This window comes from Amblyomma americanum, chromosome 3 (genome assembly GCF_052857255.1).
Source record: "Amblyomma americanum isolate KBUSLIRL-KWMA chromosome 3, ASM5285725v1, whole genome shotgun sequence".
Lineage (NCBI taxonomy): Eukaryota > Metazoa > Arthropoda > Arachnida > Ixodida > Ixodidae > Amblyomma > Amblyomma americanum.
In genome coordinates, this window is record NC_135499.1 from 226,280,755 (window position 1) to 226,303,407 (window position 22,653).

The 22,653-nt window shown below is 48.5% G+C and overlaps 1 protein-coding gene and 1 pseudogene across 2 annotated transcripts in view; both read left to right on the plus strand.

Moving 5' to 3' along the window:
• ATPsynbeta (ATP synthase, beta subunit) overlaps positions 1–22,372 on the plus strand; it is a 36,085-nt gene extending 13,713 nt beyond the window's left edge. For both annotated transcript variants that reach the window (XM_077660335.1, XM_077660336.1), the window contains exons 6-9: positions 2,595–2,739; positions 6,865–7,077; positions 19,028–19,229; positions 22,135–22,372. In XM_077660335.1, the coding sequence (XP_077516461.1) occupies positions 2,595–2,739; positions 6,865–7,077; positions 19,028–19,229; positions 22,135–22,232 (658 nt within the window). In that variant the 3' untranslated portion in view covers positions 22,233–22,372. The remainder of the gene's footprint in view (positions 1–2,594; positions 2,740–6,864; positions 7,078–19,027; positions 19,230–22,134) is intronic.
• LOC144126264 (uncharacterized) lies at positions 9,871–12,960 on the plus strand (annotated as a pseudogene).
• Positions 22,373–22,653: the final 281 nt, after the last annotated feature.

The following is a 22,653-nucleotide window of genomic DNA, read 5'->3' on the forward strand; positions in this document are numbered from 1 at the left end:
TTCCAACGCTCTCGAGAACTCAAACCGGTCTTTTCTGCAGTTGAAGAGTCACTCCGGGACGTGGCGCAACTTCTTCTAGCCGCATCTTCGTTACGACGCTTCTCGAGTCGTGCGGCGCGTTCTTCTGGCGTCTCTTAAGTGCGTTGTCTCTTCCTCGCTTCATTCTGTCGTTGTTGCGTCTCTTTCACGCTCTCCATATTGACTACAATACACTGAGGCAAAGCGCATACAGTCGATCCCGGATATATCGAACAGTTCAAAAATCCCCTTGGGAATCCCATGCAAAAGTATAGCGCTATTGTTCGCGTATATAGAACTCTCATGCACCGGCATATCGATGTATCGAACTCTGTGCTGAGCTGTGCCCCGGCAAGTGCGGTTCTCTCACCATACCCCACCCTTGCAAGTGCGCTTCTCCCATCGCCTCCCACCCCCGCAAGTGCGCTTCTCCTCACGAAGCTCTCGCGATGTTCCCACGATCTCAGGCGCGCCACCCCACGCTCTGAGAAAGGGGCGTGTGGGTAACAGGCACGTGGCGAGGAGCACTTTGAGTGCGATTAGGTGTGAAAGGGAAGCGGGAGGGAGAAACCACGCTGACCGCAGGCGCCCGTTTCCTGTGTTTTGGCTGGCTGACACAGCTGGCGCAGCGAGGTCAGTGACACTTGGGCTTGTGGTAGTGCGGAGACGCGGAGCGGTTTCTTTCGATTCGCTTTGTTCCTTTTATTCACGACGCCAACGCGAAGGCTTGAGACTCGTGTGGGGCAGTGTGTTTTTCTTTCCGCTTTTGGCACATGTTCCGGAGCCATGGCCGCGAAAAAACGCAAGAATTTGGATTTTTCAACAAAGGTGGACATCATTCGACGGGTGGAGGCTGGCTAGAAAATGTCATCGGTCGCCGCGGCGTTCGGAATTCCTCGCAACACCCTGAGTACGATCCTCAAGAACAAAGCCGATGTTAAGCTGAAGGCAGTGCAGTCCAGTCGCCCTGGAGCGGGTCGTGTGCGCGTCCCAACTTTTGACAAGGTCGAGAAGGCATTGTACGCCTGGTATTTGGAGACACATGCCAAGAACATACCTGTTGACGGCCCAATGCTCATGGAGAACGCCAAATGGTTTGCTGTGGCCTTCTTCGAAGGCTTCACTGGTTGGCAGCAGCGATTTAAGAGTCGCTACAGCATCGTCGGAAAGACGCTTTCGGGCGAAAGCGAGGCGACTAGCACAAGTCACATAGAGAAGTGGTTGTCCGAAGAGTGGCCAAATATTTCCGACCGCTTTTCGCCGTCGCAAATATTCAACGCAGATGAGACGGCACTGTTTTGGCAAATGCTGCCAAACAAGACTCTGCATCTGAAGGGCACTGCATGCCATGGTGGAAAGAACAGCGAAGTGCGCGTATCGATGTTGCTTGCTGCAAATATGGATGGGTCATGCAAACTACGGCTGTTGTTATCGGAAAGAGCAGGTCGCCATGCTGCTTTAAGAACGCAAAAGGCCTCCCAGTTCGATACGCAACCAATAAGAAAGCTTGGATGACACGCGATTTTTCCGTTGAGTGGCTACAGGCGTGGGATGCCGAACTGTAGAAGTCTGGCTGCAAAGTTTGTCTTCTTCTTGACAATTGTTCGGCCGATCATGTCCTCTGCCCATTAAAGCAGATCACCCTCAAGTTTCTGCCGCCAAACACAACGGCAAAACTTCAGCCTCTCGACCAAGGCATTGTGAAAGCGTTTAAGTTTGGATACAGACGACGACTGGTGCAGAGGCTCCTAGTCAACCTTCGATTAGGAATAGAACTCAAGGTGGACCTCCTCGGAGCCGTTCAAATGCTGGCTGGTGCTTGGAACGACGTGAAGAAAACCACAGTTGTGAACTGCTTCCGCAAAGCAGGCTTTGTGGTAGCTGCAGACGACAGATGTCTTGACAGTGAAGACGATGACGCTGGATGCCTGGACAGCGAATTTCGCGAGTTCTCGGCATTCCCAGGCGCCATCTCAGGCGGCGTTACAGCACGCGATTTCATCAGCGCTGACGATGGCGTGCAAGCTGTAGCGGATCGCGCTGATGCGGAGATTGTGGCTGACATCATGTGTGACGGGGACGCAGACTCGAGCAGCGGCGAAGGTTGCGATGAAGAGGACCAACCACCACCTGCACTGCAGCTGAACTTGCATCAGCTTTCAGCGTCATTCGCCGCTGTTGTGGCATAATGGAAGGAGCTGGCCTTTCTCATTTGGACACTGTCAACAAGCTTGAGGATAGCTTAATGAACTTGATGGTGCAGACACGCACGCAGACACGCACGCACGCACGCGCGAGGCGACACCTGTCCCTCTACCCCAGCGGAGCACATCTGGTAGAGCAAGCGGAGACGGCGGCGCCATCTGTTGGAGCATGGCTGCGGCATTGCTAGGCAACGGCGGCTCAAGGTGGTTCGTCAGCCACAGCACACTGCATACGGCTCAAGTGTGCGACAAGCCGAAATGGCTCGCTGGCTGGCGTAGTAAAGCTTTCGCTTTAAAATCTTATTTCAGAACCCATGGTTGAAAGGCAACTGAAAGGTTGTTAGTGAAAGGTTGTCCTATATGGATGTGCAGGTTTACCCAGGCTGGCTCAGAAGTGTCTGCCCTTTTGGGTCGTATCCCCTCGGCTGTGGGTTACCAGCCTACACTGGCCACGGACATGGGTACCATGCAGGAGCGAATCACCACCACCAAGAAGGGGTCCATCACCTCTGTGCAGGTGGGGAAGTCCCTTCCTTTCCTCTTTTACTGCACATTTATGTTGTTCGTAGCACCTTACAGGCCCTAAACAGGGTATTTGGTAAGGGAGATGAGTGATTGTACTTCTTTGAACTAAAGGCTCTTGAAATGTATGCATGCACATAAACTTTGAATGGAGGCCCAGTCAGCAGCAGCAGGCAGCAAATGGCACCGGCATGCGAAGTGTTTTGCTGCTGTCACTTGCTTCATGACTCAGTTTTGGATTCCCCTAAAAATTCCACTGGTAACCTGGAAGTGCCTCTTGCAACTAACCAGTCAGATCCCCCCCTATTGGGTGTACATGTTTATGCTTTGTCTTATTGTTCCTTCTCTGTGTTCTATGTTTGCCTCGGCACATGTGGTGGCTTGTTTATGTAGCTATTCCTTTTGCTACGGCTGCGGCATAAGTTCAAAGAAGCTTAGCTTCTATCTAGTTTTAATGGTAAAAGTTGTAGTTCCCGTCTTCTTCAGGAGCTCTCAAAAAGGTGCAGCTGGTTACGTTTTATGAATTCATGTGCATCTGAACAGGCAGTAAAGCACTTTTAAGCACTCATTCAGTGCAACAAACACACACTAAATGCATATTTAAGAAGGAATTCCAACTTAGGTGTGATTCAAAATTTAACAATTTCCTCCACATGGGATGTGTTCCAGCATACAGCTTTAAGCTCCAAGATATTTGTCATGTTTTGTAACCTGAATCACTTCAGAGCATTTGAAAATTAGTTACAAAAGTTGCACTCCAGGTCTCCGGAGGACATTAAATAAGCATTAGTACAGTGGAGCCCGCTTATAACGAACATGAGCGTCACGCGGCATCTGTTCGTTATATCCCGAAGTTCGTGGTAAGTGGACCGCAGCTTTCTTATTTTCTTATTTATTTTCTTATTTTTTTAGTAGAGCAGTGAAATTTGGCATGGTTATTGGGAAGTGTGCAGAATGACTAAATACAAAGTTTGATTGATATATCGTGAGTTGTTTTGACATTGCAAATTGTTATTTGCACCCAACTTGCAGAAAGCCTGGCGCGACAAAAAAACACGGTAGAAGCCCATAATTGCTTTTATATTTTAGCCAAATGAATAGTTCATGCAGTGACATTCTCCAAATATTTTTATCATCCTTATTTTTTTTACACAGGACATTATATCCATGTTTGAAAAATGTGGTCGTTATGAACATGCTAATTTAGCTGAAGAGTAAAAAAATGAGATAGTTATTAACAAAAATTTAGGAATGTCATTGCATAGAGAATTTACTAAGAAATACAATGCACTAAACCTCATGCAAATCTCACTAGGCATAGTTGTTCTATGCTTTCTGCAAGCAGGAGTCTGCTCAAAGCTCTCTTCTGAGAAAACTGGCTCTAAAGTTTTGCAAGCACTGCAGATTTATTCGAAAGCACCAGAGCTGTAATATTTTGTATCATTGCTGTCAGGCACCTTCTTGCACCTTTGCCTCTTTGTTTGGTGGGCTTTGGACACCTTCTTCAGGTGTTCTTGGTCCTTTTCTTGAGCCCTATGGACGGCAAGGGCACCATGATGTACACCCCAGGTGGCACACATTGCCGAGCAGGCTCCTTGGCTCCCTGAATTGTACTTCACGACTGCATTTACTGCCGTCTCTATCGCAAAAAGCGAGCCATGCTCGTCCTTTGACAGTGCTGACCAAACTTTTATTCAATTGTGGACACAGCGCGAAGGGAGTCGCGAACGCATCATGTCTGCGCTTCTGCCGTCACTGCCGACACGAAACGCGGCTTGAGGTGTGCCTGAATGGTGTTACGTCCGGGCGACGATTTGCCGGTGAATCTTCAGCTATCACACTGTAACTCGTCGACGGTTGGGGCTCACTCGCAGGCTGCGTGTCCATGTTGCACTATGCACCAGAAACAGAGCACACAGTCTGCCGCCGATGGTGACTTTCGACCTGCGTCGCCACCAACGCTGCGATCTCGGCTACCGATTCACGCGGCCGTACGCAAAGGTGCAAGAGACTCCATTGGCGCGTCTCCCATCGATTGGGTTATCGGCATCGATGGCACAGGACGACTGTCGGCTTCGCTGCTGGAACGCGGCACGTTTCCGCATGTTCAGTCGGGTGCTCCGCTTCTCCCGCTGGCTGCCGTCTTTTCCTCGCCGTTGGAGGCTTGCACTTCCGTTTCCCGAAGGCGTGCTTCATCGAAAATTTCTTTTCAAATGAGCGATGATTCATCACTAACCTGGGAGCTTTCAGAAATCCGAATTCTGCGTGTCAGATGAAGACTCCGGCGTGGTTTGCGAAGCAGAAAACAGCGGTCCGCTGTGGTTGCCCGCTGCTGCAGCAACAACCGATGGGGAGGCGCCTTTCAGACCGGCAGCCAATTGGAGGCTCGCTTTCATCGGAGGGCCCGTGTGACCATCCCTGGCATACCCGCGCTTCTTTTGTGTTCGTGCAATTGTTACAAGATGGCGGCGACTGAGGAATTCTGAAACAGAACGGCAGAACGTTGAGCTTTCAAACGATACCAAGATGGCGGCGCTCTGTGGCGGGAAAGACGAGATGTGGCTCCGCGAACTGCGGTGATTTTGTGCGATTTATAACTGTTTTCTCGCCCTGCACACTGACAAATTAAATTTTTTCGGGCACTTTTATTGCGTTTTCAGCTAAACCGTTTTGATACAACGTAGATTAGGCATCGCAGATACCGAAACGCGTGGTTTCCAAAAATAGACTTTTCCGCGATTTTCGCAATCTGATCCTTGCATTCCCCTTAAAGACAGTTGCTTGTCAAAACACAAAATTTTTTGTTTGCGCAAAAGTCCGTGATGGACGTGTGTTTTTGCAGCGCAGATCTGATGAGGGAGGTTTCGAGTTTATTTAAAGCAGAAGCGTGCTCTTCGCCGAGGCCCTTAACGCAGACAAGTTGTCTGAGGCTCTCTATGTAGCCCATTGCTACAGGTGCACTTACAGGTGCTGGCTCCGAAGTTTCATCCTCATCTGATTCTTCCGCGTCACTCTCGTCCCGCACTTCAGAAACGATGCCCTCTCCCGTGCACGGTTCCGCGGTGTCGGCGTCATCAACAGAAATAAAATCATTCCAACCAATGTCATGACCCCTCCATGTCGGAGTCGACGACGCGCTGCCACAAGTCGCCGCCAGGCTGGTCATCTTCCGAAGCATCAGGCTCGGCATTACACTGTGTCGACGAAGCCGGCCTTGCGGAAGCAGTTCCACTTGCCAGTGGCCGTCACCTCCACGCAGGCCACTTTCATCATCTCTACTGCTGAATACAATGGAAATGGGCACGGTGTTCCCGTCCGCCATCCCGAATTACAACCAGGGCCCGAGATTTGAACAAAGCCAATGAAACGTCCGCACCGCAACTAGAGTGACGAAAATGCGCGATGGGGTAGACGTGCAACGTGCACAGGCCACAATGAAGCCAATGTACAGACGCACAGCGCCAGTGGAGAGATCAATGAGGGGCGTCCGTGAGCGTCGGTGCAGCCACCTCTTGGCTTTCACGGAAGGCCTGCTTCACGCGCAGATTTCCAAGAGTGAGGAGAGGGGAGTGGAGTTGCATGGAGGGGCAGGAGGGCGATCTTGGAAGGCGTGTCGGCAGGAAAGGGTAGCTCGCTTGAGAGTGGCACGAAACGGGACGGGCAGTTCACCTGCGATGAGTGCGCTGGGCACATTAAGGGGTCGGAGGCAGGTTATCTCGCATCACGGTGCCGGGTTTACGCTGTCCGTTCGCTGTAACCGATCAGCAGGGCTTAATGATGTTCGTTATACATGTGATTTTGTGCCATTGAAACAATCTATATTTTGACGGTCACGCAGGTCTCGTTCGTTATAAGCGAAAGTTCGTCTTAAGTGGGGCCGTTATATGTGGGCTCGACTTGCATTGCAGCGTTCATCATTTTGCGTTGTTTCTTTTGTTAAACGAGGGCCACGGGTTTAAGTCTGAATGCTGAACATGTTTGGTGGCCCTTTATGCAAACAGGATGGCATTTGAAATAGGCCCTGGAATAACCTTGGAACAGATGTTATTCAGGGACATCTTTTTTGTGTAGCGGGAACACTCTGCCAAGGGTGCCAGCAGCAAATCACCCTCTGGTGCAGGCTATCTACGTGCCCGCTGATGACTTGACGGATCCTGCGCCAGCCACAACATTTGCTCACTTGGACGCCACCACTGTGCTGTCCCGAGGCATTGCCGAGCTGGGTATCTACCCAGCTGTGGATCCTTTGGACTCTACCTCTCGTATCATGGACCCCAACGTCGTTGGCCAGGAGCACTACGACATTGCTCGTGGTGTCCAGAAAATCCTTCAGGCAGGTTCCTTTTCTTGTTACCTGGCTTAGCTCTAACTTGTACTTGTGCCAAGGAGACATAATATATTTCAATTAACTGCATTTGCTCCAAGCGTTTTCAGATTGTGCCATATGGTGCATTGGCAGAGCCAACTGCTTTCCAACAGAATACAAAAAGAAATTCCCCGCAAGAAATTTTTTATAACGCTAGTGCATAAACTAGTAGGCTTGTGTGAATATTCGATAATTTCAAATATTAAATCAGGTAGTAAAGTATTCAGTGTTCGATTCGATCTGAATATTTGGTGTTTGAAATTTCAGTCATCTCAATCAATAATGTTGCCGGAGCACTTGCTTTGTGTGTTTTTTGTTTCATGTACCCCAGTGGAATGACATCTCAGCCCGTGCAGCTAAAAGCAATAGCTGCACAATGATGCGGTTGCATTAGGTCTGGGGGCGGATGGATTCGATTGGGTGAATTGTCATCTAGCATGCTAAATTTCTTTGGATTGTATGCCAATTTTCTTCTTCCGTTGTTCAGACTACTCTCTTGTCCTTCTCTACCGATCCTCTTAAGGGGGGAGACTGCTCTTAAAGGGGTATTCACACGGGGGATGGAATCCCTCCCGAACTGACGGCGGCTGCGTACACGTCACGCCTTCGAGAGTGCTCGCGGCGACGCAGTTTCCGGTTTTGGTCCGGCGGCCGCCGCCGACGGGGGAGGGGACCGTTCGCTCGGCCGCTACGTTCAGTCCCCGCGTCCCCGGGAGATTAGGCGGCACTTGGCAGGGCGCGCGTTGGGGTCGCTGTGAGTGGCGCTCCGCTGTCGACGGAGCTGTATTACTTCTTGCCGTGGATTTTGCGCACGTTGGACGAAGAGGAATGCGTGCACTAATAAAACATTTTTGAAGTCCAATATTTATGAACTGGTTAGAGCAAGATGCGTTTTGTGGCATACGTCGACTTTGTGTTTGTCTGCATCTTCTCAGAGTTTCTTCTCTTCTATCTTTCACGCATCTCTTTTTTTTTTCGTCTAATTTTTCCCCCCCTCGACTGTCGGCATTTTCCCTCCTCAGATCAGCACAGCCCCGCTCCTTGAGCATGGTAAACCCAGATGGCGGCTTTTGTTGTAAAAAAAAATAATAATAACTGCCTCGTCGCTGCAAAGCATCTTAGCATTTTAACCCCCCCCCCCCCCCCTCTCCCTAATGAAGGAATGTACAAAATTCGAGACGCATGAAACACGATAGGAACGATGAGGTACACCAGACAGCCCCTAGATCCCCCGCGGCGGCTCCCCGCTGCCCGTGTGAATACTAAATTTGGGAGCGGGGGAGGGGTTTGGCCGGCCGGTGACGTAGCGCGCCTCGTCTCCCCGTCCCTCCGCGCCGAGGTCCCCCGTGTGAATACCGCTTAAGGGGAGACGCGGGTCGAAAAATCGGCATTATTTTGAAAATTTTCAGTTTGCTGTTTTCGCTTGTTTTATCATCTTTGAACATCCTACTTTCATGCAGCAAAATATGAAAGTAAGATTTGTACGAGAAGTTAGTTAAAAGCGTGTCTAAATGACCCGCGGTGACCGAAAAAGTCGCGCGTGCTGCCCAATTTCGGCCATCTTTGAGCTGCCGCCGCTCATGGCAGCGGCGCCGGCCGCCATTGCGGCCACTTGCAAAAATTAGGCTAAGCCTTCTTCTTTCGACTGGCACCTCCGTCAGTTTCGTATTTTCACGAGAAAATATAAAGAAAACGCTTTTTTCCCGCGTCTGCGGAGCGCTCCTGTTGTCACGTGACATGAACCCGAGGCCGCCATTGGCTGTCGCCGTGTAGTGGAGCCACCCCACACTTTCGTATCCGCTCGCGTTGCATCGCCTAGCACGGCTACCGAGCATTTGTTTTCATTATCGGAAGTTTTGGACGATGGACAACGAGAAGAAGCGTAACTTTCGCCTCCGCAAGAGCCGGACTGCGCGCCCGTACAGGGGTAAGGGGTAAGCGCAAGCAAAAGCGAAGGAGAGCCACGAACGAACGCGACAGAAGCTGCAAGCCCCCTACTCCAGCAGAACGGGCAGGACTGCAGCATGTCATCCAGCTGCTGAGTCAAGGCCGTCTGATTTTATCAGTGACGCTTTTGACTTCCTGAGCGCATCAGAAAAAAAGTTGGCAGCGTTCCAGGATGACGAGGCAGCCGAGAGCAGAACCGGTGCGTCGTTATCTGCGAAGTTGAAGCGCTGACAAGGCTTGTTAGCGGTGCCATGTGCGGGACCTGCGGGAAGTGCCTACTCGTGGTGGTTGAGGTCAAAAACAAGCGGAAAGGCCTTGCTTCTTTCCTGGAGCTCAGGTGTGCAAATGAAGCATGCCTGGCAGCAGCAATTTCTGCTGTGTATACGTCGCGACGCACTGACACGGAGAGCCGTGAAGGCAGCGACGCTGAGTGCTGCAGTGGAAGCCCCCGCCACGCTACCAACATGAAAGCGGTGCTCGCTGCGCGTTCTATAGGCGTGGGGCACAATCAGCTGACGAGATTTTGCGGCGTTCTTGGCCTACAAAAGCCACTTCACCATAAGACATTCCAAAACATAGCGAAGAAAATAAGAAAATACACATCGCCGCCACCAAAGCAGCAGCCGCCAATCTTGCAGAAGCAAGACGGATAACTGCATTGGAGACTGCTGAGACTGACGTTGCGGTCATGTTTGATGGAACCTGGCAGAAGCGTGGGCACAAGAGCCACAATGGTGTTGGCACTGCCATTTCTGTGGACACTGGCCTTTGCCTAGACTTCGAAGTGCTGACCAACTACAGTTGAACCTCTACGTAACGAACCTCTGTGTAACGAATTCCTGGATTTTACGAAAATTTTCAATTCCCCAACACATCCCCCATTGAAGCCCATGTATAGGCGACCTCCATGTAACGAACTCGTTGCGGCAGTTGACCTTGATGTAACGAATTCGCGGCTCTGATCATCGAGCTGTATCTTCTAATGTTTTGCCCGAAATTTGACCGGGCAGTGCGCAACTTTAATGAATATTGTTTAAGTAAGTTTTTATATTAAAAGGTAAAGTAGACCGCGAGCAGAACGCTTGCAATCGCAGCAAACAAGCAGACCTCGGTGATGATGATGTTGAGCGCCGCTATCGCCGCTCCGTGGTAAGTGTAGCAACTTTTAAGCTTTCATTTTGTAGCTTGACACTAGGTGGCACTACTATGACAAATTCTTCGTGGTGTTGCGGCGCAATTATGGTAAGCCTTCTTCATCAGCGTGTTGACGTGCGTGTGCTGGTGTGTGTTTATGGTGTCGGTTTGTTACGATGAGTTCCGCTGTGAGGAAACGCAAAGTTTTGTCGCTTGAAGATAAGCTCTTGATTTTGAATGCGGTTACCGCCGGCGAAAAAAAGAAGGCTGTCGCTGCCCGCTTCAATATACCAGCCAGCTCCCTGTCAACCATTCTTGCTGCAGAACAAAGCATCCACAGTGCGATGGAGTCAGGCACAAGTGCCCAGAAGAAAAGACTGAAGACGTCGACGTATGCTGATGTGGACAACGCCGTTTTTGCATGGTTTTTGGACAGACGAGCACAAAACGTGCCCATAAGTGGCGTGATTTTGCAGCAGAAAGCCATAGATCTTGCTTGCATCCTGGGCCACGACGACTTCAAAGCGAGTAACGGCTGGCTACAAGGATTTAAAAGCTGGCACGATGTCGTCGGAAAAGTGGTATCTGGCGAGTCTGCCTCCGCAGACAGCGATGCTGCTGCCTCGTGGGTGGCTGAGAAGCTTCCCGGCATTTTCAGCCACTATGAAGCTGCCGACATTTATAATGCTGATGAGACGGCCCTGGTTTATTAAATGCTACCGAGCCGCCCGTTCTCACTAAAAGGAGAAGACTGCCGCGGTGGAAAGCAAAGTAAACTCCGTGTGACGGTTTTGCTTTGCGCCAACACTGATGGCAGCGACAAGCGAATCCTATTGGTTATTGGCCACAATGCCCGATCCGGATGTTTTAAAGGAACAAGGCGGATGCCAGTAAAATATGTGGCAAACTCCAAAGCTTGGATGTCGCAGGCAATTTTTTCCGACTGGCTGAAGGAGCTCAACCAAGATGTCAAGCGACAAGTTCGCAGCATTTGTTTGCTGCTTGACAACTGCTCCGCGCACCATGTGGAAGGCCTACAGCTTTCGAACATCGAGCTGCAGTATTTGCCATTTAACTGCACTTCTCTGGTACAACCCGTAGACAAAGGGGTTATTAACAGCTTTAAATGCTGTTACCGCTGTCGATTGATACAAAAGATGCTCCTGGACATCCGCCTTGAACGGCCAACAAAAGTGGATATCTACCAAGCAATCGAAATGCTTGCTGCGTCGTGGCAAGAGGTCGGATCACAAGTGATCGCCAATTGCTTCGCCAAGGCTCAGGTAAATAAGGCCATTCAAGCTACAGTCACTGAAGACGAACCTTCAAGCCCATCCGAGGTCGCAGAAGCGTGGGATGAACTACGCATGAACGGTGGGGTGCCCGAAGGTGTCGAGCTGTGCAACTTTTTGTTCGTGGACAACGGCGCCGTGGCTACGGAAGAGATGACTGATGCGGCACTTGTCGAAACCGTTAAAGATAGCCTTGAAGGTGATGGTTCATCAGAGCCTGATACATTTTGTGCTGTTCCCACCGCGAGGGAACTGATGGACGCGGTGGACGTTCTGCGCCATTTCGTCGGCTCGCAGGACGATGAAGCAGCCCTGGATGCCTTAGTTTCCTTGGAGCGCCGAGTAGTGGCTTCGATCGGGCAAAAACAGCAAGCGAAAATTACGCAGTTTTTCTCTATTAAATAAATTCTTTGAATGGCGAGTTCACTTGAATTGATATCTGTCGCATTTTTATTTCGTTTTGGCTTGATCCTTACCAGTCTTAACCCAAAACTGCATGTAACGAAAACCTGGATATAACGAAAAATTGCGAACTTTTTTCAATTTCGTTATATCCAGGTTTGACTGTACTGCCACGGCTGTAGCGGCCACAAAGCACTTGGTGAAGAAGAGGATGAAGTATGGAAGGCCTTTCATTCTCCTGTGTGTGAAAAAAATGTTGAGTGCTCATCGCATGCAATGGAAACAGAAGCAGCACTACGCATCTGGAGCAGGACGCAGTCCTACAACATGCGGTTCACCACATTTCTTAGTGATGGTGACAGCAAGGCATATGCTGCAGTTTCTGACGCATAGGTTTATGGGCCGACGGCAGTGACCAAAGAAGACTGCACAAACCACGTTTCTAAACGTCTTGGCACTGCACTAAGAAAGTTGAAGACACCACTGCCACGTGGGCAGAAACTTGGTGAGAAGGCCATCCAGAAATTGCAAAACTATTATCAGATTGCAATAACAAGCAACCGGGGCAGTGTAAGAGGCATGTACTGTGCAGTCTGGGCGTTTTACCTCCATTCGTGCTCCAGCTCCGGACTACACCCCCCTCCTAACCAAAGCCCAAGGAAAAGCAGTGCTGCCAATATACAAACACTTGACAGACTCGAAACTGCTTACCCGCTGTTTGCGAGGGAAGACTCAGAACGCTGCTGAATCCCTCAACAGCAAGATTTGGATGCTGTGTCCAAAGAGCCGATTCGCATCACGGACTTCAGTGGAGACAGCCACTGCCATTGCAGTCCTATGGTTCAACAGGGGCCACTCCAGCTTCGAAAAGGTGCTAGAAGAACTGGGAATCCTCCCTTCTAAGCAGCTGGTCAGACTCAGCTTGGAAAGTGACTAGAGCAGAGTTAAAAAGATGTCTGCCAAGCTGACTGCTGAAGCAAAGTCTCATCGCCGCAGCCAGGTGAAGCGAGCACGCACTGAGGACTCCGTTCGCAAGAACCGTGAGGGCCAAACATATGCTGCAGGAGAGTTCTAATCTTGTGGGCTAGTGGCCAACATGTTAAACTATACTGCCACCAAGTTTTATGTGATTTGAGACAAAATTTTGGCCTCCAACATACAAATGAACTTTCAATTGAGTTTTTCTCAAATTGGTGTTTTTGCCCGTTTTTAAAGTTTGTGCACACAATTTTTTCCTCTTGTACTTCTTGGATCACAATGAAATTTTGCACAGATGTTCCTTGGGGTGCATAGAGTGTGGAAATCTAGTTTATATAATTAGGCTTACCATATTTTTATTAGAGCATGATACCAACAGACTGAAGTACAAAAGAAAATGACACCCTAATTTTCATGAATTTTTTGGCTGAAAAAGATGCAGACAAATATAATTTCACCTAGATTTCAACATTCTGCAGCTTGTAATGAACTACCCAGGATGTTTAAAATTCTCTGTAATAATGATTACTAATAAAAATTGTGTGCACAAAAAAGGAGCTAATTATACATTTCATTGAGAATAAAAATTGAACTTCTGTAGTTATCAGAAAACTGATTACATATTTAAAAACAGAAGCTCAATTTATGCCAGCTGTGCAAATTTCAGCCCTCTAACTTCATAATTAAAAAAAAAAGTTTTTTCGAGGAGCCTCTCCCCTTAAAGAAAAGATTTTTGTTTCTGCACCAAATTTAATCAAATTACACACCCTTGACTAGTTTTTCGTGCTGATTCCAAAAATGTCATTGGTTGCATGATAGGCTGATTAGTTCCTGAGATACACTTAATTAATACCCTTTATTAATAAGTACAATTAAGAGAAAAAGCACATTAAAGAAGTTAATAAATTGCACTTTGTTAGGTTCTACAAACCGAAAGGGATGAAATGTTGGAAACAGTTTTTTTATTTTACCGTCATAATTTTTAAAGACATTGAAACTCAAGTTACAAATAGTGCCTAACTTGCAGTCGAGAAATAGGGCAAATTAAAAAATTTCTGAACTTTAATTACAAATTCTGCTCCCAACATTGCCTAGTGTACACATATAGCTACGTGCTAAAAAAAGAATTGTGGTTCTATCTGCCATATATGCTGAGATATGCTAATTTGGAATTTGCTACGGGTCCAAAATTTCCATTTTGAGAAAAACAGCAAAAACAAACAGTGTTGTTTATGGCAAAATACTTCAAATTTATTCACATACTGGCATTAGCAGACACCTAATAGCCTCCTGGGACGTAGTCTGTCTGACCAGAGTGATTGGAATGGCACTTTTTCAGTGTGCGCTGAAGATTTTCTGCAGATTTGCGCTTCTGCACAGATGCTGTTTTCCTCTGGACATCTTTTTCCCGCATGCGCTTGGTTGTCTGGGGGCTAGGCGTTAGGCTGAGCTCTTGCAGTATACGTGCAGCAGTTCTTTCGCCCCCTGCATTGAATTTCATCACTGCTTCAGCCACAGCAGCCTGCACTGTGAAGAGAGAGGCATGCCTTTCCTTTCGAGCAAGGGACCATATCATTGAGTGCAAGCTCTCATTGTTGTTGTGAGTCTTGCCTCGTTGGCAGCGTTCTAGCAGTCTCCTGTCTGAAAGCCTTTGATATACAGGCAGTAAGGCATTGCAGACATGAGGAGGTAGATTGTGCCGATGAGGTGGCATTGCCTCGCCTCTGGCCTCTGCCGCATTCTGCCGGCACCAAGAATCAGGGCCTGTTGGACAGAGGCTGAGATTTGAAGTGGAGTCGTTGGACGTCACACGATGGTAGGTGGCCATCACAGCTTTGTGCGTGGCCTCCACATCACTTATGTGGGATTTGAGCGCCCACAAATAATAAGAGCTCAATTTAGCGATCAAATCTTGCGTGAGCTTGCCTCTCCCACCAAGCGATTCTCCAGCAGCACCTTTCTGTTTGGTAACCACGTTGCGCAAAGCAGTGCCCATGCGTTTCTGCACGTGGTTCACACAATCCTCCTTATGGATTTCAATATATCCATACACTTCGGCTTCTTCCAAAGCGGGGAACGTGCGACTGTCCCCGTCAGACAGCATTGTGGTATAACGGAGGTTGTGTTGCTGCAGGGAACGCTGAGATAAGATCAGGGCAGCCTCAACCTCCATTTCACCAGCCTTCTTGGATGTGTTTTTTTGGCAGATGTGGCTCTGCTTCCACAATGGGTACGCCGGGTCGTCTTCTTTGGGGCCCTGCTCACAGCCGGAGCAAAAATTGCTCAGATCAACAAAGTCAAGAACAAGCCCTGTGAACAGTTCAATCACAGTTCCGACGCCAATGTGCGATGAATGCCCACGTGTCATCCATGAGCCGTCGAATGACACCGCGATGTTGCCCGGATTCCCGAAATTCAACTCTGTGTAAACTTCCCGAACTGATCGCGCGCAGTAGGAAGTCAACTTCTGAGCCGCACGGTCCACCGCGGGCGTCAACTTTTTCTTGACGTATTTCTGCCAAGTTTTTGAATGCAGACCGCGGTGGGAAATATTCGTCACCGAAAATATGTCATTCAACGCGGCACGCTGGTTTCCCGTTGACTGCATCGCGCGCGCGGCGAGGATGTTCACCACGAACGGGCTAACTGTCTGGTCGGTCTCCACACGCGGCGAACTCCATCGAGATGAAATGTCGCCACAGTTCTCACATGTCAGGGTCAGTTTGGCGGCGAGGCCGTACTCTCTGTCGGATTTTTCAATTGTCACGTCGCCGTTGCATACTTTGCACTTCACTGACGCGAGCATCTCGTTCACCAAACGCAAGCTGACGATGGAGAAGGTATCGCTGGGTGGGGCACTTGCGGAGTCTCCCATTCCACCGAAGAACGCTGCCTTGCGCTCTGTTGCTGCCGCTGATGCCATCTGCTGAAGTTTCTCCTGAGCTTTCTTGTCCATTTCTTCGATCTCACAAGCATGCAGCATTCAGGTGTCATGACGAACACGACCGCTGCCCGATGAGGCTTCCGCGACCGGCGCCGCAGTTAGGCCTAGCTCGGACGGCACCTCCCGATCTGCTGGCGGAGTCGTATCCACGGCGCTTGAGGTGTCCGCAGTGCTCGAGGTGACCGTGGCGCTCTTCTTCAGGTTGTTAATAAGCGATTTTTTCCTCTTTTTTCCATATCTGTGAGTTGTGCGGAACTTTGGTGCCGGCGTTGACATCGTCGCGAGATGCACCAGCGAACACACCTTGACAAGATGGCTACCGCTTGCGCTCAACAGATGCTTCCAGCAGACGACACGAGACCCTTCAGCCAATCAGATAGCAACTTTCAGTCACGTGCACCGACTAGCGAATAGCATTGCGCGTTGCGACTGCTTTTTGGCGGCATTTTCTCCCTCATCCAATAAGCATAAAAGAGCAGCAACTGCGCGAAATTCAAAACGAAAGCAGCTCTTCCAAATGAAACCAAGATGGCCGCGATCGCTGCAGTGAAACGATAATAGGATGTCGCGGAAAAAGCCCCATTATTGCGCGAAAATCTGCCGAGAGAGAGCTCGGATCGAAGTTTTATCCTCATTTTACAGCTCAAATATTGGCTCTGGAGATTAGAAAATTCACAGGCTGGTAGAGAAACAGCTGCAGATTTCGAAAATTTCATTCTTGAAAAATCGATTTTTTCGCGATTTTTTAGCCTCCAAGAGCCGTCTCCCCCCTTAATCACCTCTTGCCTCTACCTCTTTAAAGTTGAGCACAACCAGAAGTTTGCTCTCACACCACTCATTGCTCATCCGGGAAAGTGACCCTCAGCGCAAGCAAGACGGCTGTATGGCTTGCATTTAGAATTTTCGCTAGCAGAGCAGATTTGTGTAGGCTAATTTCAGCGGTGATGCCATCTGTGGTGGTGCCTAGGCAGCTGAAGCCTTGCCTTGGTCAGAGGCTTTGTGTATACGAGTTGATATTTTTTTTATTTGACATGTGAAGTTTCACGAATCATGGCAGGAGCGGGCATCAGTCAAGGCGCGTAATATGCACAGTCCGGCCGATTTACCCGAGATCTCGTTATTAGATCCGCTTCGTGTGTAGGTCGACTCCTCCAACTTTGGACCGCCATTTTTGCAAAAGATTGGCATAGCTTCAGTACTGCATATGTTGAATTAGCTTCAATGATTGCAACAAATTTTCAATGCACATTTTTTCATCCATTTAATGGCTTTGTGAGTTGGGAAAACAGATGGTTTTGAAGGTACATATTACGCCGTTCAACCCCTTACGTGCCAGAAGGATTCGACATGTTCAATCATAAATTTTTAGCAGAAAATTACTATCCTCTTTGAATTCGTTTTGAACCAACAACCACTATTCACACAAGCCTACTTGTGTGCCAGAAAAATACACGATTTTGAAAACGCTTATTGTGCTGTTATTTATTTATTTATTTATTCAGCACTGCCAGCTGCCTTTTGGTAGCCATGGTGGCACCTTTTTCGTGTGCCAGAAGTATTCAAAGTATTTGCTTCGAGCCAAAAAGCCACCATTTGCACCAGCATATAAACAAGGCTAGAATTTGCTGCAGTGCAGCTTTGGTGGCTGATTGATGTGGTCAGTGCAGTGACGCTGCAATATATTGACCTTGCCAAGCTTACTGTATATGTGAGCTGTTTGTGTGATGGCTGTGATGCCTATAGTTCATTGGCTCACACCTGTGCCTTTAGGCTTGAGGCAACATTGAGATAGATCCAGAGTCACGTCACACTGCAGTTTATTATAGAGGGCAATGTCTGTTTGCATTCTTGGCGTGCTTTGTGCTTCAAGTTTGAAACATTGCTGTTAGAAATTAGCGTAATAAATTGTAAGCGCAGTATTTTGTGGGAGTGAAATAAGCAGACAAGCCAAATCAAATCAAATCTTTATTTTCCATCAGGTGCTACAGATGGAGGGGCTATGGAAAAAAAGCTGCCACCTGGCAGCATATATTTTTTTCACTTCATATTTAAACCTAGCACTCAAACAGTAGCGGTATAGCTTGTGAGCTGTAATAACATGTGCCCTGTGAAAGAAACCTGCAGTGGTTGCATTATAACCAGCATTGTACACGTGGCGTAGATACCGTTTTTGCATATGGAATATTTTTTGTGTTAGAGAAAGTAGTTGTGCCCCAGACAAGTTGGCAATAGTTGACGTGTGGATAGAAAAGAGAATTATACACCAATATTTTTGTTTTAGTAGAAAGCATGTATCGGAGACGACAGACTACACTGGTTATTCGAGCAAGTTTGGCTAATACAAAATTCACATGCGATTCCCAGGACAGATTGGCAGTGAATATAACGCCTAGACATTTAAACTTGTCAACAATGTCAACAGGATGAGAGAATATCAGCATGAGGAGGAACAGCTTTATTTTTCGGCCGGAAGACAACTGCTTTTCTTTTATTTTCGTTAATCTTCATGTAATTGGATAAGGACCATTGCTGCAGTTTGACTATGGCATCATTGCAATCAGTGATAAGTTTATCGATGTTATTACCAGAAAAAAATATGCTGGTATCATCTGCGTATATAATAAATTTGGTGTTCTGATTAATGTTAATGTCATTTATGTACAGGTTAAATAGCAAGGGGCCCAATATGCTGCCTTGTGGAACACCACAAGGCTGTGGTAGCACTCGTGATCGCGAGATGATTATTTGGACTACTTGACATCGATGAGATTAATATGATTGCAATAACTGTAATCCACACCCTCGTATACCGTGCAATAACTGTAGTCCACACCCTCGTATACATTGCAGTCGACAGCCAGCCCTCACACACAATATCCTTTGGTGAAAATTTCATCAAGAACTTCACGATTACAAACCTTCCATCACTGGTCACTAAACCAATTTCCACATTGAAGTCCGCGTTTCCATCCACAGTTCGCCATTCAGTGTTGGCTGAGAACAGCTACTGGCATTCTCTGTGGCAATGGTGACGTGATGAACCTCGTGGTGGGATCTGAATCTTTTCCGGAAACAGTTGTGTTGTGAGTTTCTCACATTTTTCCAAGCACAGTCTAATGTGCATTGCAGTCGACAGCCAGCATTTCACCCACATGTTCAGTAGTTGTTTGCACAACTTGGCTACATTTTTTGTGTTCTTTGCTGTGGTACAACTCTGCAGGACTACAAGTCGCTGCAGGATATCATTGCCATCTTGGGCATGGACGAGCTGTCTGAAGAGGACAAGCTGACAGTGTCCCGTGCCCGCAAGATCCAGCGTTTCCTCTCCCAGCCTTTCCAGGTTGCTGAAGTGTTCACAGGCCAAGCGGGCAAGTTCGTGCCCATTGCAGACACCATCAGCGGTTTCAAGAGTATTCTTAATGGTGGGTTCCTTTATGCCAGAGAAGCTGCCTGTGTATAACTTTCCTTCTGTGAGAAGGCAAGTTATTGTATAATCTCATGTGTGGGCCGTACCCCTGGTTTTGAACTAGATACAGTGGAGACCACTTATAGCGTAACCGCTTTTAGAGCGGAACCGGTTATAACGCGGGTTTTTCTGACCACCGGTATTCCTGCCATAGAACTCAATATATAGGCAGACCGCTTAATACGCGGGCGCGAAAACCAGAATACCGGTTAAAGCGCGGTTTTTGGCAGGCGAAGGGTGCAGCCCGCGCGGCAGACACACCGCGGGACGCGCGCGACGAAAAGAGAAGAGCGAGAGAGAGGGAGAAGAGCAGGCGGACCCGGCGGCCTCGAAGAGTCCGAAGGAAGGGGAGGCGCGTACGTCATGCTGGCAGTGCCCAATCCGGGCGTGCGCTGAACAGAGTGCGGGGTAGAAGCAGTCGCGCTGCTGTCGTTTTTTTTTTTTTTCCAACAGTTTCTTTGTTGCGTTCAGTGCGTGCTTGTCGTGCTCTCTGCTTCTGCTGTCATGTCGTCGGCGTCTTCAAGCGTCGTGAAGAAGCGGAAAGCATTACCGCTTGAAACGAAGGAATGCATTATCAAGGACATTGAGAGCGGGCTGAAGAAGGCAGCGGTGGCTGCAAAGTACGGCATATCGGACACAACTGTGTCGACGATCTTTAAAAATCGGGACAAGGTGCGGCAGCAACTGCAGCAAGATTCTAGTTCGCTGTCGCGGAAGAGAATTCGTGCATCGAAGTACGAGGACGTGGACGCAGCGCTCTTCAGATGGTTTAAAGAAGTTAGGGCTCAGAGCATACCGGTAAGTGGCCCGATGCTCCAGCAAAAAGCTAGGTGCCTGGGTGCTCTTTTAGGCCACAATGACTTCAACCCCCTTAACGGATGGATACAGCGCTTCAAGGACCGCCATGGCATCAGCTGCAAAGCTGTGTGCGGTGAAAGCGGAGAGGTGAACGACGAGACCATCGCAGTCTGGCTCCGCTTAAATTTAGGAACCATTCTCTCGACGTATACGGACAGAGACATTTATAATGCCGACGAAGCAGGCTTATTTTATAACCTGCTGCCCAACCGTACTCTCGCGCTGAAAGGCGAACCCTGCTCGGGCCGCAAGTCTTCAAAGGAGCGTGTGACTGTTTTGTTTTGCGCTAATATGGACGGCACCGATAAGCGTCGCCTGTTCGTCATTGGCAAATCGGCGAGGCCGCGTTGTTTCAAAAAGCGTGAGTACCTGCCAGTAACGTATAAAGCGAACAAGAAAGCGTGGATGACGCAAGAGCTTTTTACGAGCTGGCTTTGCAAATTTGATGAGGATATGGTGGCAGAGAAGCGGCGGGTTGTGCTCATCCTTGATAACTGCACAGCTCATAACATCCAGCCCAGGTTGACTGCTGTCAATTTGAAATTTTTGCCAGCGAATACTACCGCCAAAAGTCAGCCCCTTGACCAGGGCGTCATCGCCACTGTTAAGGCACTCTACAAGAAAAGAATTTGTGAGAGAGTTCTGCTGAACATGCAGCAGCAGCAGCCCCTTAAGGTGCATTTAAGGGGTGCAATTGACATGATTGTTGCTTCGTGGTGGCAAGTGAAAGCTCAAACAGTAAGCAAGTGCTTTCGGAAGGCTGGCTTCGTACGTAACGCCGAAGTTGGAGCTGATGAGGAGAGCGACGTCGTCGATGAGGCAGTCAGCACTGACGACGTGTGGTCCGGCCTCATTGAGGGTAACATCGTTTCCGCAACAGACACTTTCGAAGACTACGTCAGTGCTGATGAAAATGAGCTGGTTGTCTGCGAGGAAGCGAGCACGGATGATGCGATTGTCGCAGCGGTGCGCAGTGGCGTGGAGCTTGCGACCGATGATGAATCGGACGGGGAGGACGATGTCGACCCAATGCCAGATGTGCCATGCAAGGACGCGCTCGAATACCTGAGCAAAGTGAAAATGTACTGCGCAAAAAACAGTTTGAGCGACAAAGCGCTTCAGTATTTAAGTCTTGTTGAGGACGAAATCGTTCGAACTGCAGTTAAAAAACACCGCCAGACGAAAATCACCGCATTCTTCCGCTCGTAATGCACTTTCGATGCAAACACTCTTGATGCTCAGTTGCAATTGTTTTGTGTGTGTGTGCGTGTGTGAGATGTGCAATAAATTGTGTTTTAAAGGTAGGTAGCCCGTTTGGCATGCCTGAGAGCTTAAAAACACGATGTTTTGGTTATAACGCGGTACCGCTTATAGCGCGGATATTCGGAACTCCCACAACTTACGTTATAAGCGGTCTATGCTGTAATTATGAAAAAAATGCGTTTATACGTTTTTTCTAAATTCGTGTACAGGCCGCACCGGCAAAATTCACTCCCGAATTAAAAAGTAATTGCGGTCCTCACACGAGTTTATACGGTAAACAGCACAAGAATGGGCATAGGGAAAGGAAGAGATGCAGAGGCATTTGATAAGCACTATGCAATTTTTTTTGTCTGTTCTTTTTCACACAGTTTTAATGCCATGCATCAATGGACCCAGCTTTGCGAGAAGTTTTTTACAGTGGGAACGTCCTTGTGTCTAAATGCACTCGCTGCAGTGCGAGCATGTAAGCTGTAAAGCTTATTAGCAGTGTCTGAAACAGCAAATTTTATTCCTGTTTCGATGTTAAGCCAAATTAGCAAATTCGTATTTAAAATTGGTTTATCAGTGCTGACCACAGAAAGGACGCGGGCATTTCTTAGTCATGCCTCTTACTGTTAATGTCAAGCAGTGACTGAATCAGTGTACGGTCCCTATGGTTTCAAGCACAAGTGTCCAGGCAAAGGTTCTCGGTTGCTGCTGGGCATGTTTCATTTGTGCTAAGGATGCCTTTCTGCTCGCAGGTGAGATGGACCACCTGCCTGAGGTGGCTTTCTACATGGTGGGCCCCATTGACGAAGTTCGTGAGAAGGCTGAGAAGCTGGCGGCTGAGGCCACGTAAGAGGCCTTGGCAGCCAGTGCTCATGTACAGGACAGACGAGTGACCGCCGCTAGCTGCAGACCGACTGCCATAGGGTAGCCATCATTGCTCTTTTTTTTATTATTAGCGGAGGTATTAATAAAGGAGGTTGGACTTCCTTATGCCTGTGTTTGTGTTCATTGTGCAGGCCGTAACTGGCCACGTCATTTTGGAGTCTGGGCCTTGGGCAAGTTTTATCTGCCTAGCCAGTGACTTTAGGGGCTTGCATGCTTGGGTAATTCTGAAGCATTACAGCTGGGCTCTGGCTACCTTGCTTTTTCGTGTTTATGCACCACTCTTGGAAGAGTTATGGAGGCCTCTGTTTGCTTTAATGCCGCAGTCAAACGGGCACTGTGGCGTGTTTACTGCGTGCTTATGAACCCTAGTCTAAAATGTTGGGCTC